The sequence below is a fragment of the Neopelma chrysocephalum genome, unplaced genomic scaffold (genome assembly GCF_003984885.1).
Source record: "Neopelma chrysocephalum unplaced genomic scaffold, ASM398488v2 Primary Assembly neopelma1_25, whole genome shotgun sequence".
Lineage (NCBI taxonomy): Eukaryota > Metazoa > Chordata > Aves > Passeriformes > Pipridae > Neopelma > Neopelma chrysocephalum.
The window spans coordinates 44474601-44498206 of NW_020897694.1; the positions used below are offsets into that span (position 1 = coordinate 44474601).

General features: G+C 35.6%; 1 protein-coding gene across 2 annotated transcripts in view; it reads right to left on the minus strand.

The window, feature by feature from the left end:
• NLGN4X (neuroligin 4 X-linked) overlaps nucleotides 1–23606 on the minus strand; it is a 184092-nt gene that overhangs the window by 84898 nt on the left and 75588 nt on the right. Inside the window, exon 4 of one of the 2 annotated variants that reach the window (XM_027675120.1) lies at nucleotides 470–529. The exons of the other annotated variant lie outside the window; for it this stretch is intronic. Coding sequence (XP_027530921.1) covers nucleotides 470–529 — 60 coding nt within the window. The remainder of the gene's footprint in view (nucleotides 1–469; nucleotides 530–23606) is intronic. 2 annotated transcript variants of the gene reach the window in all.

Below are 23606 nucleotides of genomic sequence, written 5' to 3' on the forward strand. Positions count from 1 at the left end.
GTACAGCATGTGCACTGGGGAAACAGTGAAAGTGAAAGGAAGGATTTATGTGAATTTTTTCATGAATTTCAAACAAGTGAATTTACAAAACGTGTAGGAGGGAAAAGACCACATGCATGTTTTTAAATTCCATTTTCCCAACCTAAGAAAGAATAGAGGGGGAAAAGTATGTGGTTTTAAATAACACTTATGTTACTCACTTCACACATATTTAGGAATAAACTTTACACCTATGTCACAGAAGAGCTGCAGTCATCTATATGCTAATTTGGATTTTAAAAAGAAAAACAATGAAAGTAAATTCTAAAGAAGAAAACAAAGAAGCACACTGAGGTGAGCTTCTGCAAATGAGGGACTAAAAATCATGTTGAAATAACAGCGATAACAATAACAATAATTATTATTATAACAAAAATTGAAAAGTTCATGTTCATGCATCAGGATCAGGCTTTGAAAAAACAAAAAATACCTTCATCTTCACCACGATCATTACTGGTTATATCATCTGCGCTTTTCTTTGTGTTGGCTCCTGGGATCATAGTGAGGAGGGGAATAAAGGGAAAAAAGAGAATTCAAAACCAGCAGGTTCTCAAAAATTAAAAACCACTAGTACAAAAAAATGTAACAAAAATGTCAAAATCTGTTACATTTGAAATTGAAAAACAAAAAAGATGCAAACTGCACATAAACATAAAATGTCAAGAAGAACAAATTGAAAATATTTGAAAAAATGTATCATATTCTGTGACAATGCAGTACTTCAGTTAAAAGTGATTTCTGCAAAAAACAAAATTAATGTGCTATTAAAAAAGAATATAAACCAAAAAAGTATATTAAAAAATCACCAAATTATGTTTTTACATAAGAAATGCAATTTGTTTTACTCTGTTCCATAACCTTGAATAAATAATTCCTTCAGTTATCATCTTCAATGACTTAACATTTTATTCATCTTCATTAGGATTTATTAATTAGCCAAAATCTTAATTTTTCATGGAACCAATGCAAATAAAATTATCATTGAGTCTTACACAGCTTGATTGGACCAAGACAAACCATAAAGACCTCCTTAAAATTCAATCTTGTTTCTCATATGAGCAAAAAGATATTTAAAACAACAGACTGTAAACAAGAGTGAAGCAAAGTTGAGTCAATCTCAGACATAAAACTGGTACTTGAAATCAGTCCAAAATCAGCCTTGGTTCATGCTATACCACATTTCATGCTCTTAGAAAAACCTTGAAATTAACTGAAAACAGTTACTTACCATGTTAAAGAACTTGTCCTTATTTATTAGAAGATTTAGTAAAGAATATATTTAAATTTGTATTCAATATGCTTTCTTAAAATACTTTTGAGATGCATACATACACACACACATACAGACACACACACATAAACACTTATGGTCACACTTGTCATGGCCTGTTCTTATGGTAGGAAGAGGAAATAAACATAGTTTTCACCATCCCTCTCCCTGGGCAATACTTCTGTCTTCTAACTAAAAAAAAAAAAAAGACACGAAGCTATCCTTGCACCCAACATTCTACTACACTGTGCTTACTCCTGTAGCAAGTAGCCCTCTGTAATGTAAATGGTTACTTGATGAGTGAAGCATGAATATGAAACTCAATTTATAATTTATCTTAGAAATTATATATGGCTACAAAAGAAATAGTCACCACTCTAACCATTATTTTCTTGAATTGTCTTAATTTTTAAGTGTGTTTTCAAGACACGCTGACAGAGAACAGCATACTTTATTAACTTTTTTATGTATGAAGTCTAAATATGTCAGAATACATCATATTTAAATAAAATAATTATTTTTTTACTGCCTTTTATTCTACTATTTAAATTCTACTATTTAACTATATTTATATCCCTCAGAATTCAAGGGTACAAGTAAAGCTTAGTCCATGATTGTAAGTCAGAATGTCTTTAGTTGTTACTGAAGTACTTAAGGTTTGTTAATAATTACAGTTTTGAGTTCTGTGTACTGGTTTGCTTGTCTTCGTGATACAGAAAGAACACAGGTTTTCTATAGGCATTTTCTGGAAATACTGCCACTACATAGGCAGTGATGATGATTAGTGAGTCAAAATGTGAAAAGCAGTGACTGATACTCTGTCTCCACATGAAGTCTGCATCTTCAATGAAGTTGTACACCAGGTATTGAATATGTAGTACACAAGTGCATTCATTATATAAATTCATACATAATTAACTATGCAAAATATCACTGCCAATGAAATATAGGTGTTCTCTATACTGTAATTACCTTCAGAAGTGTTAGATACAGGCTCTAAACCTCAGTCACCATCCAAGTTTTGTCCTTTTATTGAATACTGTTCCAAATTAGTTATAGCCCAACGAAGGCTGAATATTTTCTCAGGTGCTACCAAAATAAAATTAATTTTTTATTTAAAGAAACCTAAGCATTCCATCCATAGATTGCCCTTAAACTATTTTTATTCATGTAAAATATTAATTTGAAATAATTATTCATAGCCATTAAATACATGTAGACATAAGTTTGAAAGCACATACATTTTGATCTTAGTTCCCTCAGGGAGATAGTCTTCTAATTGTTTGATTAAAAAAAATTATCATCATATGCCAAATATAAAATCAACTTCCACAGGTCATTTCCTCTCGCCCTATCCCTTCTAGCTTGGAAAAAGAGACTGACCCCCACCTTGCAACAGACTCCTTTAAGGGAGTTGTAGAGACCTGTAAGATCTCCCCTGAGCCTCCCTTTCCCCAGGCTAAACAAGCCCAGTTTCCCCAGTTGCTCCTCATCAGATCTGTGCTCCAGACCCTTCATCAGCTTTGTTGCCCTCCTCTGGACACTCTCCAGCACTCTCAACGTCCTTCTTGAAGTGAGGGGCCCACAACTGAACATAGGATTTGAGGTGAGGCCTCACCAGTGCCGAGTATGGAGGGACGATCACTGTCATCGCCCTGCTGGTCACACTATTGCTGATACAAGCCATGTGGGCAATGAAAACTTGGTTTGGTATTGAAACTGCCTGAGGAGAACAGAACTGTTATTGTTGGAATTATTTCAGTAGCTCCAAACCCATGTAAGATACTCAGGAGCATTGTTTGGAAAAATTATAGGGATCTTTCAAAAATATAAGCTTCCAGAAACATAGTACCTAATACAGAGAACAAAAATTTGAATTTTGCAACCATGTTGTGTTTTTTTATTAAAAATGCCAATTCATTTGTCCTAAAACTTCTGTAAGAAGATAGTAATCCCTGTCATAAGAGAAAAAAAGACTTGCTATGCCTCTATGGTTAGCTTAAGGTTGCACTTCTGGGTATTAATCTAGGAGAGTGAATGGGATTGTAACTCAGAATCTCCCATGGCTCAGAAGAATTCCCTACTGCAACAACTGCTTGTCTCACAGGTCAACAGTTCCCTCTGCTTTGGGGTTTCTTTCAGGAGTGTTCAGGATTGGGGCAGTTTTTTCCCAACATCACATATTCCCCTTATCCCAAATCATAGGAGCAACAATTTTGGCCTTGGATTCCCATACACCAAGCATACATTATCACTATATTATAGGATTTGACCCTTCTCCAGTCTAAGAAGTGTTTACTCACTCATCCCACATGAAACATAGACAGTAAATTTTAACAGCAATCCAGGAACCAGCAGTAGAGCAGGGAGCAGGGCAGATAGCAGGGGTTGACTTGTGCACTAAAGACTGAATTCCCCGAGTATCTCTACTGGCAAATCTAGTGTTTGAGTGGAGTTCTTGGTTTGTAAGGTTTGTGTTTCACTTTTCATGACACTGAAAAGTAATGAAGAAAAAATATAAATACGATGGGAAATAAGCCGAACAGTCAAGACTAGGAACTATTTATCAACATATATTTAATATGTGGTAGATTCACAGCTCTCCCGAAGAATACATTTGTATAAAGGTTCCCGTTTTAGAAAAAGGTCTTACTGTTAATGACAACTAGAAAAATATGTGACTTCAAAACATGTATATAAAAGGTCAGATGACCTCTTTTCATTTGTCCTACAATTCCATTCACTGTTGAGTGAAAAAAGCAGGGTGCCACGCCTTACTGAACTCTGTCAAACCTCATCTGTGAAGGATTTTTGCCTTTTTCATATGTGTGTGTGTGTATATATATTTATCTATATATATCGTGATAGTACAGGTACAGAATAACACAGACATACATGACCCATTTTGAAAATGATGCCAATCAGCATGGTCTCAATGAAGAAGCAGCCCTTTATGTGGGCTACTTTTTTTCCTCTTTAAGAAGATCTATGAGCAATGCAGTTATAAACATTAATTCAGCAAACGTCTCTCTTTAAAAGTTTTTAATTTTGAAACACTGACCTATGTGTTAATAAACTATTAAAAAGTAGTTGATTTCATTTATCTATGGATGTACAGTCACCTTGTATTTCCAGACTCATTCTCAATGTCATGCATACATATCACAAATGAAGAAGTCACCCTGCTGTAAGCATGTCCTCTGGCTCACATTTCCTTTGGATAATGAGTAAAAATCTCATTCAGAAACAGATTTTCTGGGGCTGCAAGTCGTCCCAGATGTATTCACAATTTATGCTACATCTTCCTCCAGTCAGATAATACGTATCATATATATGTAATACAGGCAGGTCCCATGCATGCAGTTTACCAGGGCTTGCATATTAGGTATTCACTCTGAAGCCTCTAATGGCAGCAAAAAATCATCCACTACTGCTTAAGCTGATGCCATTTCTTTGCATTTTATATGTAATTGCTCCATCTGTCACACAGTATACCTTTTGACCCCATTTAGTTTTGGAAAAGGGCTCAGTTTTCAGAAATCACACAGCACATTATTAGTTGTATGACCTCTCAGTTTCACACAGAGCATGCTTAACCTTCTGGAAATTTCCAGCTCAAACCAGATTAATACAGGATTTAATAGTCATTCTCTCACTGATATGTTTTATTTATACAGCCATTTCAATAGAACTCTAAAGCTCTTGTTTCCCCATCCCATGAGAACTATTACAATTTTAAAATCAGGTCAAGTTAACAGTTCATTACAGTCTCAAGGGAGCATCAGGAAAGCAGAATTGTACTTTCCTTTCTGTATTTCTCCCAAGACTGGTGGGATAGTTTCATTTTGAGTCTCACTTAGGGCACAAGCCTTAAGTAATTTCATATCCAAAAAAAAAGGTCTGTCAGTGTGACTTTGGCTGTCATAACACTGTACTTGGCTCATGGCTACGGCCAAGGCTCTCCAGCTACCTTTGTATTTGCACCAAGAAGTTCTAATTTGGCAGCTGAAGAAAAATCAAATGAGACATTTGACATTTCAAACAGAAGTGGAGGAAAATGATTATTGAGAGTTACAGCTTGTTAAAGTTACTTAGAAATTGACTGTGGATCCCCTACGTTAGGAAAGATCACAAAGAAAGGCAACATATCTATCATTTATATACCTGTTGTTTAGAAGCCTGTTCATTTAATTGGAGAAAGAAAAATATATACACATTGTCTAGATTTAAATAACCGTTAATTCTTAACTATTTACTGAATAAGTGCAATATGAGTGTGCAAATGTGTGTGGGTGTATACATATGTGCAAATATATACACATATATGTACATGAAAAAGCTCTATATGGCTAATAGGCTTCCAGAATGAACACAGTTTTATTCTCTGGCACTCCCTTCCCATAAGGGTGTTAAAATGAAATTATAATCTGTCAACAGTTTGCATAACTTCAGCAAACAGCCATATTCAATGATTTGTCCTTACCATAAATTAGATGCCTTCCATCTCTCTCCTAAATAATATGAAGACAGATTCCTAATGTTCTAGGTAGTTTTCAATGTGAAAGTCAATGATAGCTCAGAAATTTACTTAAATTTGCCTGAGTGAAATTTGTTTAGCTTTGGTTTAATTCCTGTATTATCAGTGAATAGCAGAAGACACATGATTACAGTGGCTATTATTCTAATACCATTAACAACAACAAAACAAAACCATTTGGGTTGCTACCACTAGCTCTGTAGAGCAGCAATTTAACTAAGAAACATGCTACATAATTGAATTTACATTCTTAATTACTCCAGCTGCAACATTCATACAAAACTGCTGGAATTCCAGAGCAAACACATAGATATTGTTATATAGCCAAGAAATGTTTCTTTTCAAGAAAAGAGAATTAAAGGACAATTTTCTGTGATATTCAAAATTGGATGGACTGTAGGAAAATGAAGCAGAAATCCCTGAAGAGTTTTGTGTTCCACGCATTAGCGAGGATTAAACCAAAAAGAAAATGCTGTTTCACAAGCTTTTTCAAATAGTTTTAGAGAACCAATAAAAAAAACTATTGAAAAAGAAAAACTCTGAGGTTGAAAAAGAGTTTTCCTGGAAAACAATTAGTGCATTAAATCAGTCCATCACTCAGTGTCATATGCTTTAAATCTTCCAACAAGCTAATACAGGGCAAATAGAATATATGAATTGTCACACATATTGACTGTACTCTTCCATATAGTTCCACAAAAGAACACAAGCGCTTTTCAAAAGTAGAGATGTTGTGGATATAATTACTATTATTTAATATGAGTTATTAGATCTGCAATTGATATAGCAGTTCCTTTCCTTATAAGTTTATTCCACACCAGTATCTTGATATGGATTCACCTCAGTGAAGAAATCATAATATCCACACAGTTTCCAGGTTAGGGAAAATCTTCAGACTATCTCTAACCAGTGATTCTGATCAGGGATTCTGATCACTGGTTAGGACCAAAAAGAGCTGACAAGAAACAGCAGCAACAGTTGTTACTCAGGAGCTATGTTGTTACATGAAGTTTTGGCTGTTCTACATTCTAATTATACCATTCTCTACTCAGCAGCTAAATGATATTAGCTCTTATTCCATGTAAGATGTAAAAAATTAAAATCTTAACTTACGTAACTTTGGGCAAATCAGGTTTCTTTCCCTTTTGTTAAAGTTTTCACATCATCCTATATATTTGATATTTCGAAAGCGAGCCATGCATTTTAAGAAGATTGTTAAAAATAGGTCTATAAAAAGATAAACACTGGCCTTTACACTGTACACTTGTTACAGTTACTGAAAGAAACACACCTGAATGTTACTTTTTATTCTGAAAATATTTGCATTTATTTATACTGTATTTATTCATTCTTGAAAAAAATTCTAAAACTATTACATTTTAACTTTCATCCATCATATGTTAATCCATTTTGGCACATGTTTTACCCAATAAAATTGTTTTGAATAAAAATTACCAAGAATAACAATTTTTAAAACTATTGAATTAAGGTTTAACATATTATTAGTAGGAAGATTATTATTATTCTTTTACAAGATTAATAATGAAAATAGAAATGAGGGAGTCACATAAATTCACTAATAATTTTTGTAAGGGTTTTTGTCATGGAAGTTATGCCACAACTAGAGCTTATAATCTTCTAAACATAGTACATTGCTTTGACAAAACAATCTTTAATGGCTCAAAAGAAAGAGGGCATTGTGAAGCCTATCCTTTCAGTGACCTCCAACAGATAGGGGAGTGTTTCTTGCCCTTCCAGTGTAACTGAATCTGCTTTATTTGATGGAGGACTGGACTAAGCCTGCAATACTTACTGATTCAATAAGGAAAGACTAATTAAACCACAAAACTACCATATAGTTAAATTAATTCAGACAGAAGCACATATTTTTCTGTGCACACATCAGGAAAAACACTATCAGTATGAAACTGTAGCACTGACCTCAAATAGCTTACATTTCTCTGCTGAGGTGGTGCACTTGATAAGGTGTGAATGTAATAAAGCTATGTCCTGGTTTTAGTTGGGATAGAGTTAATATTTCTCATAGTATCTGGTACAGTGAAGTGTTTTGAATTTAGTATGAGATTAATGTTGATAATACACTGATGTTTTAGTGGTTGCTGCACAGTGCTTACTCTAAGGACTTCTCAGTTTCCCATGCTCTGCCAGTGAGGAGGTGCACAAGAAGCCAGAGCTTGTCCATATTATTGGACATATTCTTGTAGGATATGTAAATCCCACTGCAAAGTTTATCCAGAAAAATATTAATACTGCACTGTCGAGTCAGTGGGTGTAAGATATGGGTTGAGTGCTGCAGAGTGGCATAAGTTTGTTAGGATGATGAGTATACTACAATTAAGTTTCTAATAATGTATATGACTTCTAAATTAGAAGGCACAATTCAACATTTGTTATTAAGCAAAATTTCCAAGCCTAGATGTAACCACATTCTAGGTCATGTAAGTAGAGTTTGCAGAAAGGATTCAGTAACGTGACCTAACATTACCTATAACTAAAGGGTGATTACTTTCAAATACACTTAAGAGAAGTAAGTACCCATAAACCACTTAAAATTAATGTGAATGTGTAAAAAAAAAAGTGAACTGATGACTGTTTCATCCTCTCTGCAGACAACTGAACAATGCAAGCACACAATCTGCATTTAACAAATGCTGGTGAAGCTGCTTGTGCAAACTCTGTCTTTGGAATTCGTAGGCACCACTGGAAGCTGTGAACTGAATAATCAACTCTAAGAATACATCTAATTATTTGATGCAGCTATTTTAATTCTTCATTTTGAAGACTGGTTCAATTTGCAGTTGTTTTAAGAGAATTCAGGAAGTAATTATGTTTGTTATGTCAGTGGATCCTGTGAGACTCTAATTTTATTTCATTGTAATAGATAGTACAATAGTTTGGCACCATATTCACTTCTAATTCTGATGTTTACTGGATCTCCAGCATCTTAGTTTTTAATTGGAAAACTTGGAAGTGTTAGTTACAAGTAAGTATAATGTCCATATGAGACATCCAATGGAGATACAAATTGTTGTTGCTTTTTTGGTGTTTTGTTTTGGTTTTAGCATATGACCATGTGTTCAGGGTTTTTTTCTCGACTACATTTTAATGATATTTTCATCTACACACAACAATATACTAAATCTTAATGGAATTAACAATATCAAATCAAGTAAACAAATAGACTATGAAACAATTAAATTGTTAATGAGTTAAAATTTAAAATATGGAATAGAATATACTACAGCTATTTCTGGGAAAACTAGATCTAAGTGGATATAATGAAGAGCTTTATAATGTGAAATATGAATATTTAATTATTCTAATACTTCCTAAAATAGTATGTGCACATAAAAAATTTTCTCTAGGATTGAATAGCAGATGCATAGGAAATAAAACAGAACCTTGAATGTAAAGTTCATGTAACTATTTTATTTATTATAACTCAGTAGTTAAAATGTATATGATGTTTCCAAACAAAAATTAGTGCCCTTATCCCAAAGAACTTATGCTGTAAGAAGATACTAAGGGAAATATTGATGGCAGAATTAAATAAAACACAAACCCCATATTTTAAAGAAGATAAAATTGCCTTCTAATTTTTCATTATTTCCACAAAAACACAGTTGAAGACTACAAGATATTAGGATTGGACCATTTATACAAAGTGCAACTCTATCCAAATGTTAGGAGAATGATTTAAACAGTAAGAAGAAAGGAGTTCATGACAAAACCATTTCCCAGTCTCACTAAGATCTTGGAAATTAAATGGAACAGATCTGGACTTAAATGAAAAAAAACAAAAATTAGGAAAAGAACATAAATTTTATGTTCATGTTACTGTGAAGTTTCAGCTTGTGGCCTGCAAAGTTAGTGCATGCAGCATTAAAGAGGGTCAAGCAGCTGTCATCAGAGGATTTTGATTTTCAGGCATTCATACTAGCAAAAAACTTTTAAAAATACATTCAGTTCATAATTGTTGGAGCTCGAAAACACAGTATTTCTGGCAAGACCTTTCCATCACCAACTTGGTAACATTTTTTGATGTTTTCACAGAAAAATATTAGGGAAGAAGGATGAGGAGGCAGAAAGCACAGACAAAAATTGCAGCATTCCATATTATGTACATTCTAATTGCTTCACAGCATAAGTTTGGAGAATATTATGAAGCTGTGATATTTTATCCTCAAATGTTAAAGCTGAACAAGGATCATTTTGATTCATACATGCTATATATTATCAATTATATTAAGCTAGCCTCAAAACAGCTGGTCAGAATCATTATTTAAACTCTCAAACTTGAACAACACAGCACTTATCTCACTAGTAGCTGATCTATCTAAACTCCATTACTTGATAGTATCAGCTGGTTTTGATGTATAAATTGTTTGTGGATTATAGATCTGTTCTGGCAGAATAATCTTTTCTCAATCAAACAAACTCGATGAAAACTCATGTCTCATTTTGGTTTTCCATTTTGCAATGTTCCAAGCACAATTTTAGTTTAGTATTTTCAGAGTTGGGGTTCATGCTTTACTCAAAATTCAGAAAGGAATAACAGTGGCTTGTCAATTATAAGTGTTTGATAGAAGTAGGAAACTAGAAGAAACTAATAAAAAGCCCTGTATGATAGACTTACTACATGGCATTTGCCATTTGATATCATACGATATCATAGAATGATATAATATCAATATAATATAATACGATTTACTATTCCATCTGAGAAAGACAAGTTAAGTTTTGCATTTAAAGGGGATCATATATGAACTATATTGAAAGATATATGAAATGATACAGCTTATGTATGCAATTACTTCTGAGAAACCAAATTCCACTCATTTTTGGCTAAATACAAGTAGTTCTTGTGAAAAGGAATGGGTCAAGCTTTTCTTCTTTTTGTTTAATTAAGCAATATTATTGTATGTGTGCTGATGTTATCTGTTGTCATATGTATTTCACTTCCTACAGGCGAAAAAAAAGAATTTAGTTCTGCATTTGTATTCAGCTGTAGAAGAGAGCCGAGTGTTTCCTTTTCTCAATCAGTGCAATTTACAATTTCAAACACTTACCATCTATTTGAGGAAATTAATTATAATTGGCAGTTTTGCTCAGGAAAATAAGCCACAGAGCTTCAGTTTGTTGAAGGTCACTGGCAAAGTGAGTTAGTGAGGTTGTCTGAAGGTAGAATTGGCACAACATCAGTCCAAATTATACCTGACTGTATGTTGTTGTTACTTTGTCAGTCATATCATACTTACAGGAAGAAAAACAGAAATACTGGCACCACAGCTAACTTTCCCACCACTAACAGCAACAAGAAGAAGATATCAGATGTAAAAACACTGCAAAAAAAGATTGCTGTGATCAAATCTGTCAGGGTACTACTTCAGCTTTCTTCTGGCATTGACCAAACCTCCTGTTCAAACTCAAAGCCTCCTGACAAAAACCATGCAGTGTAGCAGATGAACTTTGTGCCTTTAAACCTTCCCTCTAAACAACACCCAATTTCTGCCAACTGTTTTTCACCTGAGGCATAATTTGAAAGGAACAAAAGCACCAGGTGAAAGGTGATTTTTGTACTAGTTGTTCCTCAGCTGGAAAGCTGCCAAAAGGCAAATTTCATTAGTTTCACTGTGTGTGTATGTGGTTGTACACGTGCGTTCCTGTGACATTTGCCATGTTCTCACATCCTTTCATGCCTGGATCCTTTGGCAACAGAGGAAAAAGCTGAGAATGTCCTTTGAACTGTGTTTTGCTTTTCAGGCACCACTGTGGTAATTGCACACTTCTTACCAGCAAACCCTGATAAAATTGGCCATAGAAAGCAGAGAAAGGAAAAGAAAATCAAATGAGGCACATCATGCCTGACTAATCCAGTGGCCTTCCATGATACAGTAACTGCATCACTGGCTAAAGGAAAAGCTGTGAGTGTCATCTATCTAGATTTCTGAAAGGTCTTTCGTATTGTTCCCTACAACAATCTTGCTGATAAATTGGGGAGATAAGCATTTGATGGATGGGCTATTGAAAGTATTACCAAATGACTTCATGGCTGCTATCCAAAGGGTTACAGTCAACAGCTCAATGTCCAGGTGGAAACCAGTAACCAGTGGTGTTCCTCAAGGGTCTGTACTGGGACCAATGCTATCTAATATCTTCATCAATGGCATATTGGGATTGAGTGCACCCTCAGAAAGTTTGCAGACATCACCAAGCTGTGTAGTAGGAGGGCACTGGAGGGAAGGGATGACATCCAGAGAGACCTTGACAAGCTTGAACAGAGGGCCAGCGTGAACCTTATGAAATTCAACAAGGCCAAGTACAAGATCCTGCACCTGGGTCTGGGCAATCCCCAGTATCAATAAAAATTGGGGATGAATTGATTGAGAGCAGCCCAGAAGATAAGGATTTAGGAATAATAGTGAATGAAAAAATTGGACATGAGATTCAATGTGATCTTGCAGCCCAGAAAGCCACTCAGACCCTTGTCTGCATAAAACCAAATGTGTTCACCATTACTGAGCATTGCAGTTTTATTCTGTTTTCTAAAATCTATAACACAGTTTGGCACAAGTTTAATAATTCCTGCAATAAATCTACAGTGGGACGTTCTGGAAAATCTGCGTGTAGAATTCAGTGCAAAAAACTTTCTACATTTTTGCATTTTAGTAAACTTCTGCTGTCATCCACATTTTAACTCTGATGATATAATTTTCCTCATGTTCAAAGTGCATTGCCCTTCTCTGTCCCATATTGACTTTACCACATTTCATTTTAGTATCTCATTTCACGGGTCTCTACATGGCTTCCCTCAGAAATTTATTACAGATTTCTGTTGTAAAAAGCAGCAATTCCAGTAACAACCCTTAATTTGTGATTCAGACTCTTGCCTCTGAAAATAGGTTTCAAATCCATTAATATCAGCAGTACGGTACAAACTAGATCATTAAAGTAATTGATAATGTTCCCTCTCTCAAGAGTAGCTCACAGATTTCCACACCAAGAAAATGACATCATCTGACGAGTTATTTTTTTCTAACTCTTCCTTCTTTCCTTTACATGTTATTATTCCTTTTCTTCACACTGGTTATCTTTCTAAAATGATTGTCTTACTTCTTCCTTACAAGACTTTGATTTTATATTTCATGATGTTCTAATTTGTCATTTAACTTTACTCTAGGGTCATGCTTTACCAATTATATATACTTTACTACCTCTGCTGGTTTTGGCTGGGTTAGGGATAATTTTCTTCACAGTAGCTAGTGTGGGTTATGTTTTGGATTTGTGTTGGTAACGCAGGGGTATTTTGGTTACTGCTGAGCAGCACTTGCATAAAGCCAAGGCCTTTCTGCCTCTCACCTCAGCCCACCAGTGAGCAGGCTGGGGATGCACAAGGAGTTGGGACGGGAGGACACAGCCAGGACTGCTGATCCCAATTGACCCAAGGGATAACCCAGACCATATGGCATCGTGCTGAGCATATAAACGAGGGGATGAAGGAGGAAGGGGAGGTTTGTTCAGAGTGGTGACATTTGTTTTCCAAAGTCACTGTTACGTGTGATAGATCCCTGCTTTCCTGGAGATGGCTGAACAACTGTCTGTCTGTGGGAAGCGGTGAATGAACTCCTTGTTTTGTTTTGCTTTATCTATTATACTGTCTTTATTTCAATCCATGAGTCTTCTCACTTTTACCTTTCCAATCCAATCCTGCATCCTACTGAAGAGGAGTAAGTGAGCAGCTGTGTGGTGCTTACTTGCCGGCTGGGTCTAAACCCCAACATTACCCTAGAATATCAAAATTAATTCATTGACATGATCTCTTCAGTCATTGCCCATCTTCAGCATCTGATAATAAGTGAATGCTATTTCAGTTTCTCTGATTTCATTCTTCTTAATCTCACTTTGTTCTACTTTCTTTTTCTTCTCTAGGTATTTAGTTTTACAAGAAGCGACAAGATAATATGCATTTCTCTTAGAGTACTCAGGAAACATAATGCATAACACAGCATTAAAACAAGCCATATTTTGATAAACTGAACTGTCAGAAGAATAATCACTAGCACCTATATTCTTAGGTGCATTAATTATAAACTCGTGTTTTATTCTCAAAAAGGGGCTGAGAATAAAATTACTGACCTGCCAGTGAAATGTTTCAGTGTTTAATCAAAATAAGTTACTATAAGAGATTAGTAGGAACATATAATATGCATATTAAAATCAAGAAAAAAATGTTACTATAGCCTAAGAAAAAGAGCAGTTATAAGCATCGTAAAGCATTTATATACATAGACAGAAAATAAGCCACAGCTGTCTTTAAAAACAAGCATCACTCTTTGATCTACCAGAAATCTTAATAAAAGAAACTTGTTGATAAAATTTATTTGGGTCTTCAAAAAAGCCTTTGATAAACCTTTTTCTGTGAGACGTTGAGAACATAATTATTCACAAAGAAAGAGATGAAGTAATGTCATGGATTAAAAACAAGTTACAGAGTATTTTAACTTGTCAATTTTCAATGACAAGAGGTCAATTTTCAATGTGGCAAAAGATTAATGGTCTAGCAAAATATTCTGTATAATAAACTGATGCTGTTTAACATTCTGTTAATGATCTGGAAAAAAGAATGCATTACGATATTGTACAATTTTCCAGTAACAGGAACTACATGAGCCAAGGCCGGAGAGAATACGAATATCTTCAAAGAGAATTTATAAAGCTAGATAAATGATGGATGACACTTAAGGAGCTATGTTTTTTAACTTAAGTCACACAGACATCTAAATATGAGTTTTTCACTCTGCAGTCAATGGAGATAAACAATGTCCGCCCCAGGTTAAGACAAATTTCAAATAAGGTGTATTTCCTTCTCTTTTTCTCTCTCTGGATAAAAAATAAACAGCACAGAGCTGGAGGTACCTCTATGTTTAATAATCGTGCACAGTGGAAGCAATAACTTGAGTCAGATACACAATTGTTAGATTCCAGATTATCCAAAGAAAGTTCAAAATTTCCAAAGAAAAAGGCTCGGGCATTACTCTAGTCATAGCAATGAGAACCTTAAAAAATTCCCAAATGTGACACTCAGAGTATCAAAGCATAGCAGGAAGTAATTCTGAAAATACAGTAATTTTTTACATTAATGTATATTGAACAGGTATGGCAGGTCTTATCAGGAATGATACATTCAAATCTAGTTTCATTTTCACACAGAATATAGCAGAAAGTCTTCCATCAGTACTGTACATTGCTGGAAGACAAAAATGGTTTTATATGTGAAGAGATTTAGTTAGAACCATCAATTACATCCAGACAACAGAAAAATAACAGGAATACCATTGTTGAATTGTTCCCTTATAGCATTTATGAAGTGAAATAACTTTTCTGTGAAAACACTGTGTTGAATTCCTCTAAAGAATTGAATATATTTAAAAGCTATTAATTTTAAATGGCTCAACAATGATAAATGCTTTTAAAAAGTCATTAAGTGATAATGCAAATAAATACCAAACATTTATTAGCATTTTGTATTAGCATTTAAGCGTGTTACACCATCCTACTGACACTAACAACTCAAGAAAAGGCAAAACAGACAGTTATGTCTAATTTTATTGTTCAAAATAAAGGTTATGGGGCAGAGATCATGGGGCAGAGATCATTAACTGTGTGCTGCATGGCACAGATCAATGACTAGATTTTCTGGGAAGTAAATCATAGTGAAGTTTAGTTCACACAGAAGTCTCTTGCACAATCAGGATTCCTTATTCTGCTGCATGAGAGATCTGCCAGCTTGTAAGAAAGGAACAGGCTAAAAATTTTTTGTGTGGTCCTAAAACACTTTCAACTTCAATTTTTAATGGTGTCATGGAGAAAATTGACCTTTATACAACAGATGTGGCAGCAGTGAAATCAAAGGCAGGACTAAATTGGTATTAGGATCGAAGAAGGACTTGTCACTTTTTCCTAGTTCTAACATGGAAACATAGAACTGTTTCCAGAAGGGTTTTTTTTGTTGTGTTTTTTAAAAATTTTTATTCCACCCTTAAAATTTACTGTACTATTGGATCATACTCTCTTCCATCTTTATGAGCATAAAAGAAATACTATTTTGTTAGGGAATAAAATGTGGGCCTCTGTTGACCTTTAGAAAATTATGTGTGCTTCCTAATTGTCTTAAAATAGACTTTCTCAAAACATAAAAGCCAATCACACAATTACTTGTACACAATTACACAAGGGAAGTGCATCTTAGTTTCTAAGGTTAATTCAAATTTGAGTGTATGTGCCCACTAACTTAGTTTCAAAACAGACACAGTAATAAAAAGAATACACAAAGATCTGTCCTGAAAGCATTAATGGCAACAGGAAACACAAGGTAAATCACCCTAACATCCAGAAAGAAGACAGGCTGAACTGACTCAGACCTGCAGTGTCATCTTAAAAAATGCACCAAGTTGCAATGGAAATAAAATTTAAAAAAAAGCCATGAGCTTGGCACTGCTTCCCACATGCAACTGGCAATACAAATCAAAAGTATTTCAACCCTATGGATTTAGCTACACAATTATAAAATTGGAATAAATTATTTATACCCTTCAGATCTGTGAAACATTTTAAACACAGTATGATTATTTCTTTTTAATTTTCATCAGAAATCTATGATCACTGACAGAGAGAAACTGTACCTATATGTGCATAGAAAAAAAATAGCATCTATTTTAAGGATTGCGGCTGTATTGCCCATAATTAGAAGGAAGATTATTATTATAAGTAAGGATAAGAATGAGAGTAAGAGTAAGAATAAGAGTAAGAAAAAGACATGAGCATTCAAGACTCACAAGACAGATTGGTTATTAACTACTAGAAGATGAATGACAGTACATTCCTGGAAATGGGCAGAGGGACAGAAGAGAATGCTGATGTTTCTTTAAAACTCCATTGTATCACGACGCTTACATCATGCTGCGTTGGGTTACATCATGTTACGACTAGTGATGTAACCCGTCGCAATGCAATGCACACATCGCACTCAGTCAGCACTTTTTCAGCTTGTCCACATGTTCACCATGGCCAAGAGAGGTTTGGTTGTGTTAACTAAAATTATTGCATTTCTATGGTATTTATGGTTGTTCATGAATTGAAATTTTCTTGGTTTAAGAAAAAGCAGGAAGAAATGCAGAACTAAAATGTATTCTAAATATATAAAACAAATGCGTAGAACATGCAGGATAGGCTTGGTCTGATGATGATATGAAAAGCCACCCACGTGAATATATTATATAGTAAACTTAGGAGCAAGTAAATCAGGGGAGAAATGCCAGATGCATCACTCTCACTATGAGCATGTTTCTGCTTTAAAGATAAAAATATATCTATCTGTTCAGTCAGTTTCTCAGTTTCTTTTTTTTTTTTTTCATGGAATGTGTTAAATAGAACTTTAAGGTAGGGCTTAGGCATAAGCTTTTCCTGTATGTCACGGATGTAGTGCTCTTGTACTATCAAACTAGGCTTCAGCTCTAGGTGAAGAAACAATTTCTGTGCAGCAGCAGGCTGCTGAAGGTATCGAAACAGTGTCATGGCCATAATGCACATACTGGAGTCTGTACCAGCTAAACTGTGGTTGATGGTGGAGCTGGTGCCCACCTAGGGTATTCAAATAGCTGGGACAGCAGTAGCAACTGTGATTAGAGCCAAATATTGCCCACCAAATGATTACTCATTTGCGTAACTGCTTAAGACTAAAACTAAGCCTAATCTTTGTCTCACCTTATTCCTTGTCTTAGTCTAGCCTTACTGTCAGTCCTTAGTGCTTGATTAGAAGCATCAGGATTTAGCTATGTGCATTTTTACAAATATCTTCAATTTGAAAATATTACAGATATTGGAATGCACGGTTGTAGCTTTTCCCTGTCATAGACTACAGTAAGTTTGTTATTTCCCACATTGTTTTTTCACACTACCCCTTGGGAAGCACTCTTTTTTCTAAATGCTTAAACACAGGAAAAATGAACAGCAAATTTAGAAAGTCATTACCTTTTTTTATGAATCCCATACCCCTTAATATTCAAGTTTAGATGGAGAAATAGCCACTGGCATAGGACGCAAAAAAACTGACAAGGAGAGTCTGATATCATGTGCAAATAGGCTCTTGCTTTTTGTGCTGTCAGATCTGAGCTGTCAGATTTAACATAAATTATGTTAAATCTACTGAACGCTGCATTTTCACTGTTGTTTTTATGTTAATGTTTTTTCCATTCTGCCTGTCTTCGGAAAAGGTATATACAGAGGATATAGAGTCCTGCTGGTTTTTCTCTCTGCTCTCCACCTTGCATACTTTGCTCATAGCTTACTCAAACACATACGCACACGAAACAGAAAATACCACTTTCTGTTGAAAAAATGATTGTAAATGGAATATTTTTTAAGGCTGGTCTTCAATTTAGATTTGAATATGCATTGTCTTCCATTGGCAGTTGTAGTCATGAAAGCATTTACCATTTCTTAACTAAATCCCACCCTTTCTATCATCTGCTTATTACTGTCTTCTTGCTAGAAGCTAATTCAACTGCATATGTGATTTCTCCAGAGCTCGTCTCAGACAAAAATGTGTCAAGTTAACAAAGAACGACTCTTTTAAACTGATTATGCTCAAACACTCTGACTGAAATAGGTTAGGAGACAATCATCTGACTAGCTTCACAACCAGAGGCAGCAATTGCTATCTTGGAGGGTGACATGCAGTGACTTTCTTTGCTGGCACAGCTGCAATATGAAAAGGATATATCCGCTTCTCTGAAATACTTAAGCAGGTGAGAAGTGATTGGCAGAGAAGGATGGATTAAGAATTTACTGGAGAAAGATAAATACTAATTCAATCTCAGAATGGTGTTGGAAAGCAGAGTGGTATTACATCATCAGGAAGCAGGAGCCACAACTGATAAAGGAACAGATGCCAATGAAGGACAAATCTTGAGACACTCAACACAACTGTTTCTCAAAAATATGTGACTCCAAATAGCAAAAGAAATATTTAATCTCATTTCTTTTCATATTCGTCATAGACCTTCACCTTTAATGACAAGACAAATCAAATCCCCCTATATTAACATAAAATTAATGAAGTGCTTGGAATCAGATCACGATACAGTCAAAGTGACTAACTATGATTGACAGAAGAAAGACAAACACATTTCTGGAATAGAATCTTGATTCTAGTATTTCAGAGAAGTCTGTATATGTATCAGACATATAATCCCTCTGAAATCAGGTCAATTTGGAGTCAGTTTTACTGAAACGGGAATAACAGCAAAACATTACATCTTAAACAACCCATTCTAAAGGGGAAAAGACTGCAAAACCCAATGCAAATACACTGGTGCAGGCAGAGTAATTGCATTAACATGGGTAGGTTTACACAGAGAATACAATCTTTAGATGCTGTGTTAAAATAGTTAAATTCCTAAACCAAGAAGGGAAGAAAAAGAGGACTGAGCTTGAAGGTTTTCCCTAAGGCACTATACCTTCAAGGGCTTCTTCTGGGACAATGCTAATTATAAATCAGCTTTCACTCAAAATTTTACCTAAAGGCATAATCTATGCATAAATAAATATTCATATAATTGAATGCAGCAAAGACTCATTCTTTTCTATAGCAAGAATGTTTCTAAGTAACTCTGAATCTGGTCAGAATCCCATAAAAATTAGGTAAACAGAAAAAAGCTTCCTTTGTAGATTACGTAAAGTTTTTAAAGGAAAAGTTTAGGTTTATGGATGAACTTAGCTCTAAAGCTTATGCTAAAACATCTACATTTCCTTATGATCAGTAAAACAATTTATTCTGGAATTCTCTACCACTCTAGTGAAAAGTACTATATTCTTCCTGCACCCAAGCAGCAAAGATTCGTGACATGACAAGCTAAGTTAAAATAACCAGGCTTCTGCTCTTAAGGAATAAGTAGAGTGAAAATTTCAGCAGTTTGTCACACACAGAAGTCATGGGCAAAATGACGCACCCTTCCATAAGAGAACAATTTCTGAGTAGGTCAGTATATATATATTTTGTGTCGATACACAGCTTCACAGATATTTGTTTATAGTCACGTTCGTATATTTGCAAACCAACCACAAAGTCAAATTTGATTGAAATTGAAAATGAAGTACCTAAAGAGTTGAGCAGAGCCATGTGGAATGAGATAATGCCTTTAAAAGTTCCAACTCATGGAGTTTTGACCCCACCACTCATTTTTTTGTGTAACATGGTTTACCATCTTGAATGCTGTGGATTTACTCTTTCCATGATTTATCCCAAATCATTATGCTGTCAGTATTTTCACTGCTAAAATACTGAAGTCCTATCTCTTTTTAAAACAGGACAATCTTACTGTTTATTGCACTCGTAGAAATGCATCTCCATATAAACAGCAAAAACAACTGCTGATTTTAGAAAAAGCACAGATTACATTCATTAACATTATGAAACAATATGTGTGTTTCCACAGATAATAAATAAATAAATCAATCAATCAATCATTAAATAAATAAAATGATAAATAAAATACCATTATTATTTTGTGTTGATGGAGCGAGATGATGACTATCTCATATCCATTTGCTGAAATAAGACATTCTTGGGGAAAAAGTACGCCTCCAGCAGCTTAGGAAAAATGAACTAGAAAAGGGCAAATTTAGTACATTAAAATTTTGCCTCCTCAACCCTCATTAAATTTAGTATCTGCTCTCTCCTGGAATGGATTCTATGGTATGCGCACATAACTGTGTCCTTGTGGATACTAAAACTTCTAAAAGGGTCAACAGGTAGCAGAGAGGCAAACAGGTTATTTAATCCTTGCTTTACTCTCAGTACAATGAAACATAATGTGAGATTTGCGCAAGACCTGTAAGGATGACTGTCATGTTTATTCTAAAAACACTGCTAGAATGAAAAACCCTAAGTATGTATACAGGTTCTGCTTGTTTCATTGCTGATACATATGCTGCAAATTTAAACCTAGAAATGATACAAAGGAAAGCATGAGTTTAATTGAGAACTATTATCCCAAGTCCACCTGCAATTTAAAAGAAAAATATTAAATCAGTACAAGAAGAAACTGCACAACTTGTGCTAACTTATTGCTTTTGGTAGTCCATCCAAATAAATGGGATACCTATAGATAAACAGAAATTATTTTCTAGGGATTGAATTTTGAAGAAGCTTCTTTAATAGCAGAAGAGGGTCCTAAATCCATGACAAGCTCATATAAGAAACCCTTAACAGTTCCAGCATTAGAGTCCCTTTCCAAAGTTGCCACAAATGACTGGAAGAGAATGTGTAGAAAGCACACATCATGTCAGACTAACAGGAGCTTAATTAACAGTTCAGGTAATAAAAAATAGTGAACCATGTCTTCATGAAACCTCCAGTAAGACCTTTATTACTCCCTGATGTGGTGTACAAACAAAAAAATGCTTGTTGTTCTTGACTACCTTCCTTTTTTCTCTAGTTGCCTCAGATTACACTGCAATTCATTAGTTTCTATCCTGTTCCCTTGGGAATTCATTCTGGAAACAATGCGATGGCTATGGGTCAAAAGTTGCTTTCAAGTTTACTTTTGAAAGTGCTGGACAATGTAACCAAAGTCTATACATAGCACACATGACTGAATAACCGGGCTACATCTGATATCATATAAAGTAGTTGTATTACCTGAAGGGCAGGAACTGAACAGGAAACCACAGAATCACAGAATCACAGAATATGTCAAGTTGAAAGGGACTCACAAGGATTTTAAGTCCAACTCCTGGCCCTGCAGAGGACCATATCCAAGAATCACGCTCTGTGCCCAAGGGTACTGTCCAAACGCTTCTTGAAATCTGGCAGGCTTGGTGCTGTGACCACTTCCCTCAGGAGTCTGTTCCAGTATCCAACCACCTTCTGGGTGAAGAATATTTTACTAATCTCCAACCTAAACCTCCCAACACAACTTCAGGCCGTTTCCTTTGGTCCTGTCACTGGTCACCACAGAGAAGAGATCAGTGCCTGCCCCTCCTCTTCCCCTCACGAGGAACTTGTATACTGCAATGTCTCCCCTCAGTCTCCTCTTCTCCAGGTTGAACAGACCAAGTTTCCTCAGATGCTCCCCATACGGCTTCCCCTTAAGGCCTTTCACCATCTTTGTTGCCCTCCTTTGGACACTCTTCAGTAGCTTAATGTCTTTCTTATATTGCAGTGCCCAAAACTGCACACAATATTCAAGGTGAGGCCTCACCAATGCAGAGCAGAGCAGAAGAATCCCCTCCCTCGACTGGCTGGCAATGCTTTGCCTGATGTCCCCCCAGACACGGTTGGCCCTTCTGGCTGCCAGGGCACTGCTGACTCATATTCACTGTTGACCAGGACGCCCAGGTCCTTTTCCACAGCACTGCTTTCCAGCTTCTCATTCCCCAGTCTGTATATACATCCAGGGTTGCCCCATCCCAGGTGCAGAATCCAGCACTTGCCCTTGTTGAACTTCATGCGGTTGGCAATTGCCCAGTCTTCTAAGTTCTCAAAGTCTCTCTGCAGGGCCTCCCTGCCTTCGAGGGAGTCAACAGCTCCTCTGAGTTTTGTGTCATCTGTAAACTTACTTAGTATCCCTTGCAGTCCTGCATCAAAGTAATTTATGAAGATATTGAAGAGCACAGGGCCCAAGATGGAGCCCTGTGGAGCACCACTAGTGACAGGTTGCCACTTTGATGCTACCCCATTAACTATTATCCTATATGCTTGACCCATGAACCAATTGCTCACCCATCACATGATGTGTTTACCCAGCTGTGTTCTGGATATTTTGTCCAGAAGGATCCTGCAAGACACAGTATTAAAAGCTTTACTGAAATCCAAAAAGATTACATCAACTGGCTTCCCTTGATCAACTAGGTGGGTTACCTTGTCATAGACACTAGAGGAACAAGAAAGGTAATCATTTAAGCAAACTTGAGATAGTGGAATATTTTCATAATTTATACTGTAATCAAAGGCATCAGGAAGAGCCACAGAGCAATAAAAGTCAGAAATCTACACATGAGTGCATAAAGCTCTCATTCAAATCAACTGGAAACCCACAAAATTATATAATTTCATGAGAATAAATGTGACAGCTACGGATGGCTCCAAGTCCAGGCTCCAGATTTCACATCCTTAACTATTCTGTAGGTTTTTTCCTACACATGTCAATGACTCATTCTTTGTGAAGGCAGTTTACCCCTAATTAAACTCAAAGTGAGATTTCTGCTCTCTTCCCATATACTACACGTTAAATTACTAGGAATAACCTGAAATCAATGTAATTATTCACAGATGTAAATATTTACTGTGTAATACTAGAAATATAACAGGGAACTAGGGAGCAGAGAACTAAGCCCAAGTAATACAAATAGCAGCTGCACAAAGTCTTTCAAAACCTAACTTAGACCCCTAAAAAGGAAAATAAAAAGAAGCCTCAATGGGCACCAGAGAGGAGAAGCCTCTCCAGAAAGCAACCTATGCCATCAATGACAGGCAGGATGTATGAGCCCTCACTAAGTAGTTTAGCTTTAAAACATGTATCTACAATTCTCTTAAAACTGACAGCTCAGTTTTGGCTGTTCAGCCAACTACTTAAATTTAAAACAACCAACCCTACAGATTACAGTACCAGGTGGTAAAGAATTGGCTAGACAGAAAATGGAAAAACCATCCCCATAATACTAAAATGCAAATTAGCT